An 8,356-nucleotide genomic window follows, 5' to 3' on the forward strand; every position below is an offset into this window, starting at 1 on the left:
CTACTACGTGTAAAAAAAAACTCATGGTTAATAAAACTCTTCACGATCAATAAAAGTTTAATGTTAGCTCGTTATAGGTTTCTTAATTTGTCTAAAATATTGCGTTTAATTTTAAACGTCAATAGTTCTTTGGAGGCAAGAGGCAAGTGGAATGGAGGCAAAAGCCATGTTGGAGGTATCTCTAGGCAACAAATTCTTTGGTCAGTTTGGTCATAAGGAAGTATTGACGCAGATGTAGATTGTTGCAATATCAAAAGAAATTGTCATTACAGGAAATCCTAAATGTCCTGGTCTAAACTATTTTAAGTAAATTTTAACATCACGCAAAGCAGCTTTATTTTGTTTTCAAAGAATTATCTCAAAGCGCTCCACAGATTCTTCAATTTGTCGCATGGTCTTTAAATTTTCTTTTCTTCGTGGTACCTTAGAATTTTCTTTATTGGGTAAGATTTTCGAAACTGGTTTTTCCAGTAAAACCTTTGAATCTTCTTTATTACGTTGGGGCATATTATTTTGTACTTTTTTCGATTTCACTACAAATTGGTCCCAAAGTTGATCTGATAAAGATTTAACAAGACTATTTGAGAAAATATCCAGTGCTTTATTTATTGCTTTTGATTTTATTTCACTTTTTAATTCAAAGTCGTCGTCTTCTTGGTTACTATTTTTGCTAGTTGATGTTTCTATATTATTGTTTTTCTTAACAAGTCTGCGTTTGGATGTTGAATTGTGAATCGTTCTAACATTTCTTTTATTTTTCTTCGAATTTGTTTTAAGTATTATCTTTTTAGTTGATGTTGTTTCAACTTTTAACTTTTTCTTTGACTTTTTTTTATTTTTTAATATTTCTTTTGAATTCGTTATAACAGAAAATTTTTTCTTTGAACTTGTTTGAAATGTCGACACCATTTTAGGGTCCGTTGGAAATGTTAATTTGCTTGGTGTATTTGTTTTGAGCATGTATTTCTTCCTGTTTTTACCTTTCGTAGATTGTAAATACGCAGATCTTAATTTAGTCATTTTCGTTTGGGCCAAAATTGATTCTGAAGGGAAAAGATTAATTTAGTATATGGGCAGTGGATCGTTTAAAGAAATAGTAATGTATCTTTTTTTCATGTTAGATCACATTTTACCTTTGGATCCTATAGTGCTACGCTGATTGGTGGCTCGGAGATTTTTTATTTTTAAATTACTCCGTTGATAATTAGAGATTTCAAAATCATTTAAACCATTGCCTTCAAAGTCGGTACTTCGAAGATCGTTTATTTTTAAACGTGCCCCTTGTACGATTGCATTTTTATCTTAAAAAAACAGAATTAGATAAACAATAATTATTAAAAACGGATCCGTCCGGCTGTCATACAGGAAATGAAAAATTATTAATTAATTACAAAAGCAAATATTATATTAATACTCACATGCATAAATGAGAATGAATAAAATGGCTCTACGATAAAGAGATTTGAAATAAAATTCCGATGCAACGACCATATTCAGCAATGTTACGATATCATAAAACTAAATTAACAAGTATGATTAAATTTAACACTATGAAAGCTATGAAGTATATAAAAATTTTATTAGGTACTTAAAAAAATTATAAATGTTATTTGGTAGACAGTAATAAAATGTTAACCTTTGCTCGTTTTACTCGTTTTATTAGATAAGCCATTTCGTAAACTGTAGAAGACCACCGCCTTGATTTCGCCAGGACTCTATTCCAAAATCCGTTGTTTCACGCATTGAAATGTAGTAAAAAAAAAAACTAAAAAATTAGAAAATTATTTGTAATTATTGTATATTTATTTTGACCTTTAAACTGAACCGTTTTTCTCTATTTTTGAGTTTTATTACGTCAGTAACCATTTTCCAAAATTAAAACCTGGCAATACCAATTCGGGGAATCTCCCAATATTCTCGGGTAATAGAATGACAAATTACAATCGGATAATACCGGCTTTAATTCCATGATAAAATTCTTAAAAAAAACATAATATCGTGTCTATAGTTCAAAATCAATATTATTTTAAGATGCGTCGTACATTTCGTAAAAAATTATTTGTTATTGTTGCAACAGGTGATGTTTCATTGCTCCGTGATTTAAAATTTTAACTAAGTGTTTTTTTTTTCTCAAGACCATATTTAATGCAATTCGTAAGTATAATTTAAATTTAAATGTTATTATTTGAATAATTCTTTTGTTATATCTAACTTGCTTTTGTTTTTATCTTACTAATATTTTAAATACGAATGTTTGGATGGATGTTTGAAGGTATCTGCAGAATGGCTTAACGGATCTCGATGAAATTTGCAATAGATGTAGATCATAGTCTGGATGAAGACATTGGCTAATAATAAAGTTTTTTTATTCGGCGCGGTCAGATTTGCAACAGTTGATTTTGTTTTGAACAATCATTCGTTTAGTAAACGTTTTTTTACGATTTTCTAAACAGTACAAAACTGTCTGTCTGTCTCTAATAACTGAAGAAATGTATAAATATTTGATATTTCTGCAGTGCATACCAACAGTAGTTCCAACATTGATTATACATATGAGAAGCATTGGAACAAAAAGAGAAATCACATTTTGACAATTTTTTTTTTTTAAGATGACAAATAGTTTTGAACCATGAACTTGGCAATATTTAGACACTTAAAAAAAAATTAATTTAACAGTATTTGTTTCGATACTCAAGATATGATCATGTTTTATTTTTACACTAATATTGAATAGCAGAGCAAATTAACTGAGTAATTGCGGTGTCAAAAGTTGTACATAGTTTGGATATATCCGGAGAGATGATCACATAACTAAGAAGGGAATGAGATTGAATGTTTCTACAAAGGTAGAGGAAGACAGGAGAATGTATTGTGTGAAATAGCGTATGTGTAAGAAGGGAGTGAATTCAAGTATGATGTCTGATAGAGTCGGGTTAGAGAGAAACCTCCCAAAGCAAGAAAAATATTACGGTCCTTGGACTCTCGCTCATTCAGGTTTTAATGTACTTGTTTTTTCTTTACAGATCTCATACATGTACAACTAAAATGGAAATATATCAGCCAATAATAAGTTACCATGCCCCCTTTGATGTGAATTTGCAAATTGACAATATGTTGGATGTTTCTAATAATGTTATACCATTATGGACCAGTAAGAATCTCCAGTTAAGATATGATGAAGAGTATTTGAATTTTGAAATAATAGACAAAAATTCAGATTGTGATTCTGAAGATGGCGTTCAAGGTATATCTTTTTTTATCTAAGTTACTCGGAATGGGGGGTATTGTTTTTTTTTTTTTTAGGTATAGTTCAACAAACTCATCTATCCCCCTCGAGAAGAGATTCCTTTCGCTGTTCTAACTCCACCAGGATACCTAAACCGGTGGATATAAATCTAACTAAATAATTATAGTTCACTTTTTGTCATGTCGTTTTTTCCTATATGCTATTCCTATGCAGATTTGATATTTTTTCTGACAGAACTAATCATGATAGCAGTGTTTCTCTGACAAGGCCATATATCCTTTTTGGACTATAGTTCTGTTGCAAAATATATTAAACCTTCTTCGACATAGAAAATGACATAAAAATGATGACAGTTCCAATATGACTATGTCAGTGTCACAGACATTGATTTAGCGGTCCTAATTTTGTGTTACTATGGCAACAGGGTCAGATAATTTTGCCATTCTTTAAGGGATTAATGAAGATGAAAAATGTTTATGTTGCATCAAGTAGGTGACAAAACAGCAAAGAAGGGCTCTGTCCCCCTTTTTTAGACAACATGTTACTAATATTATAAATGCGAATGTTTAGATGGATGTTTGTTTGAATATATCTCCGGAAAGGCTGAACGGATCTTGATAAAATTTGTCACCGATGTAGAACATAGTCTAGACTCTAGAAGAACACATAGGTTATTTATTACGGTTTTTTTTTTAATTGCGCGCGGACTGAGTCGCGGATAACATCTAGTAATATATAAGTAGATTACAATTCAGATAGACTTACAATTCAGATCCACATAGATAACTCAAAAACTACTTCTCAGATTAGCCGTTCTGCCAGAAAGCATTTCCTTTGGTAAAAAAATACCAGCCCTCTCGCATATATTTAGCTTAGATTACCTGCTGGCGAAGCTCTTGATGACCTATATTAGAAACACAACAGATATTAATAAATCATTTTTTTTTTTCAGATAATACATCTTACATAGATATAGAGACAAACATCCAAAAGAGTTTGTGCCATATTTGTAATGTAGAAGTGCCATCTGGCTATATGTTATCACACCAAAACAGTGAGAAACACAAAACATATGTGAAAATATCAGAAATAGCGTTAGAAAGGGTTCGGAGACAAATGTCAGAGACTTATACTTCGGAAAATAAGATCCCTTCCATGTATTTCTGTCAGTCCTGTGTCGTACTTGTACCTAAAAATGATAAACAGTTACATTTGATTTCTATTCAACATAAAAATTCTATAATTATTGATAAATTGTTGAACGATTTCTCAAAATTATACTTTGATGATGCAATAGACATAGAAAAAGAATTGAAACATAAAAAAATTGTGTCAACTGAACCTATAATAGAAGAAGATGAATTAATCAATTTAAATAATGATGAATCCGATGAAATTACAGTTTCGAGCTTTGATAATTTAAATCCAAATGATGTTGATGAGTTAATAATTCAACCGATTGAATTACCTCTCGATGAAGAATTGAAAATAATCATAGACAACCTAAATACAGATATAACAAAATATAAATTAGAATATTTGGACAAAGATTATGTAATCATTTTAACAGAAGATGGTGTTAAATTTAAATTGAAACATGAAAACTTTCATAGTTTCTATCCATTGGATATAAAACATGTACAATGTAAGCTATGTTGTCAAATAGCTAGGAATTTAAAGGAACATATATTTGAGGAAGAACATCTGACAAAGTTAGCATTGCCCATTGACAAGAATTGTATCAGAAAGGTGAGTTTTTTTCATAGGAATCCTTACTTTAATATTATAAACTAGCTTTTACCCGCGACTCCGTCCGCGCGGAATAAAAAGTAGAAAACGGGGTAAAAATGATCCTATGTCCGTTTCCTGGTTCTAAGCTACCTGCCCACCAATTTTCAGTCAAATCGATTCTGCCGTTCTTGAGTTATAAATAGTGTAACTAACACGACTTTCTTTTATATATATAGATGTGAAAGTAGCTGTCTGTATGTCTCGCTTTCACGTCAAAACTACTGAACCGATTTAAATGAAATTTGGTACACAGATAGTATAGAACTTGAGGAAGGACATAGGCTACTTTTTAATAAGGAAAAAGGGTTGTTAAGGGGTTGAAAGTGGGGGTGGAAATTTGTATGAAAGTATCGTCATTTTAACAATTACAAGCTTGAAAAATATTTCTTGGGCTTTTAATTTGATATAAATAAATATGACTTTCAATGTTTGTAAAAAAATTACATTCGAGGGTGCAAAAAAACAATAGGGGATGAAAGATGACTATGTGATGTTTTGGATTGTGAACGTTTTGTAAGTTAAATATATTTTGCTGTAACCCTTACTAATATTTAGTCTAGAACTTAAGATAGGACATAGGCTACTTTTTAACGCGAACAAAGGGTTGTAGGGGGTTGGAAATTTGTATGGAAGGATCAAACTGCAGGTGCTGTGTTCGAATCCCGCCATGTATCAATGTGTTTTTCGATTCTCGATTTACATATGTACATTAATCCGACGTTCTTAAGATGAAGGAAAACATCGTAATGCACATATCTGAGAAGAAATTCAATGATATGTGTGAAGTCAACCCACACTGGGTCAGCGTGGTTGACTATGTCCTAGTTCCCCTTATTTGGGGTAGGTTCCTAGCCCCTCAGTGGGGATGTATAGTGAGCTGATGATGATAAATAATGGGAAAATATGTTTTTTTACAGATTGACGATTCTAAAGGTCACTGCATATTATGTAATGAAATAATACATAATCCAGATATACATGCTCTATGTGACAAAAACCATGACATTTTGATGATAAAAGCAATGATATTTGATAAAGACGACACTAAAGTTACAGAAATCGTACAAAATAAAAACGAAAAGAAAGATAACAACAGTGAAAATACAACATTTAAAGATCCAACTATAAAAAAGAGAGAAATAGCATCTAAATATTATTTTTGTAATGTCTGTTATATACCAGTGAATAAAAAAGATACAGAAATACATTGCGATGATCCAAAACATATATCAAATGCAAAAATAGAATCACATTATCTGTTAGATTATTCATACGCACTTAGTAAATTAAGATGTACGATATGCAAAATTTACTTCCCCATTAATAAAATGAAAGACCATTTAAAGAATTACCAACATAAATCAACCTATGATGCTTTGTTAACTGCTAACTATCTAAAAAAAACAACAAAAAATATATTTTGTGAACTATGCATCGTATATATGAGAATAGGGAATGAAATTAAACATATTGAATCATTAGGACATGTAACACTATTAAAATCTAAAACTAAAGCAGAATCTAAAACAGATAAAAAAACTAATAAAGCTAGTTTACATGCAAAAGATACTAAAGATAACGTACAAAAGATAGATGAAAATAAACCACAAAATGTTACACTTGTGGGTAAAAATAATACAGATATGAAATCTGGTAATGATAAAGTAAATGTACAATTAAATTCTAATCAGAAATCAGTAACTTGCAAAGTATGTGATATAAAAATGTTGGATAATGAAAAAGATGTAAAAAATCATCTACTTAAGTACCATAAAATAGATGATACGAAATCTGTTAAAGAAAATAGTAAAATGAGATTAACAGGAAATTTATTTATATGCGAAACTTGTTGTGAATATGTTACAATTGAAGATGAATTAAAACATCTTTCGAGTCCAACTCATATCGTGAAAGCTTTAAGGAAATCTGATATAGATGACAATAAGATTAATGTACAAGTTAAAAAAGACGATACGAACAATAACCAACTACCCTCAACATCTAAAGATATAATTTTTATGCCAAGATTTAAAAAAACAGATACCAAAAAAAAACGTTACTGTTTTATATGTGCTACTAGTGTATATGATGATATCGATTCAATTCAAAGACATGAAAATGGCAAAAAACATAACTCAAATTTCGAAAGTATTTTGAAAATAAATAAAATTGAAGATAGAGATGTTTATTTACAATGTACATTATGTTGTATGCCATTAGAAAAAAATGAATTGATCACTCATATAAATAGTGATTACCATTTACGTAAAGAAAACGTTAAAAAGGGTGTTACCACTGTTACCTATTGTGATACATGCCAAAAATTTATAACAACCAAAATAGAGGCGCATATTTTAAGTGCTGCCCACAAAAGTAGGGAAATTCCAAAGAATGTTGCCAGTTATTTGTGTCATCTTTGCGATGTTTCATTAACAAACAGTAATATGAATATAAAAGAACATAATGACGGTAGTCAACATAAAAATAATGTCAAAATGTTGGATGATAATACCATAAAAATATCTGACGATAATTTTTACTGTGAAACTTGTGAAATGAGTGTCACATATAAATTGATAAGACAGCATATAAATACGTCAAAACATTTAATACTAATGGGGAATGATGTGCCAAAATAAACAAACAAAATCCTTATAATGAAGGTAGTACAGACCGACAATGATATCTGACCTGGCGGGCAAGTCAAACTAAATTATGATAGATCCACTAGCGCCCCTGTTGATTTCAAAAAACTATCTTTAAGTCTTTTTCGCAATTTATCTGTCATATTTTTTTCTTTTATGCATTGCCTCTCACCGGCTCAGATATCCTTGTTTAATTATAGAAGAAAATATTATACATATAAACTGATTGAAATGTGATGTTTTCAGAATATTCCAGAAGAAATAACCAGATAAAAAAAAATCATTTATATACTGTGGGTAGTATCGAATCAATGAGAAAAACTGCATTGTCTAGAAAAAAATTATCAGTTTTTTGACGAAACGATACTTTTATTCTCACATAAAGTAGGCAGTAGAAAAATTTTGTGCTACCCACATTGATTATTTCTTATAACCGTTCCATGTGTAAAGTTAAAACGCATTTAGGTTAGTTGTAATCGCATTTTTAGTATGAAATATTAAATAATTACGAGTATTCTATATGTCGATAATCTTTTTCTATTAAAAAATAACAGAATATCAAAAAAAATCATGGATGGAAGGACCAACTTACAAAAATTATTGTATTTTGTTACAAATAATTTAGTTAATACACAATTTAATTTCGCACAAGCAACTTTAACACAACTGTGAT

At 30.1% G+C, this 8,356-nt stretch overlaps 1 protein-coding gene and 1 long non-coding RNA gene across 3 annotated transcripts; one reads left to right on the forward strand and one right to left on the reverse strand.

Moving 5' to 3' along the window:
• Nucleotides 1-826: 826 nt before the first annotated feature.
• LOC123722757 lies at nt 827-1,497 on the reverse strand. Its single transcript, XR_006756564.1, has 3 exons — nt 1,419-1,497; nt 1,134-1,301; nt 827-1,043 (listed from the first exon to the last, which is right to left on the reverse strand). It is a non-coding gene; the product is annotated as an uncharacterized LOC123722757 (long non-coding RNA).
• Nucleotides 1,498-2,123: 626 nt separating this feature from the next.
• LOC106713429 lies at nt 2,124-7,853 on the forward strand. 2 transcript variants are annotated; one of them, XM_045685356.1, is made up of 4 exons: nt 2,124-2,154; nt 3,024-3,244; nt 4,200-4,996; nt 5,956-7,853. In XM_045685356.1, exons 2-4 carry the CDS (start codon nt 3,046-3,048, stop codon nt 7,675-7,677), a joined length of 2,718 nt encoding a protein of 905 aa, XP_045541312.1. In that variant the 5' UTR covers nt 2,124-2,154; nt 3,024-3,045; the 3' UTR covers nt 7,678-7,853. The 2 variants fall into 2 exon arrangements, with proteins under 2 accessions (XP_045541312.1, XP_045541313.1); XM_045685357.1 differs by having other exon boundaries at nt 4,203-4,996.
• The last annotated feature ends 503 nt before the right edge of the window (nt 7,854-8,356 follow it).

This window comes from Papilio machaon, chromosome 29 (assembly GCF_912999745.1).
Source record: "Papilio machaon chromosome 29, ilPapMach1.1, whole genome shotgun sequence".
Classification (NCBI taxonomy): Eukaryota; Metazoa; Arthropoda; class Insecta; order Lepidoptera; family Papilionidae; genus Papilio; species Papilio machaon.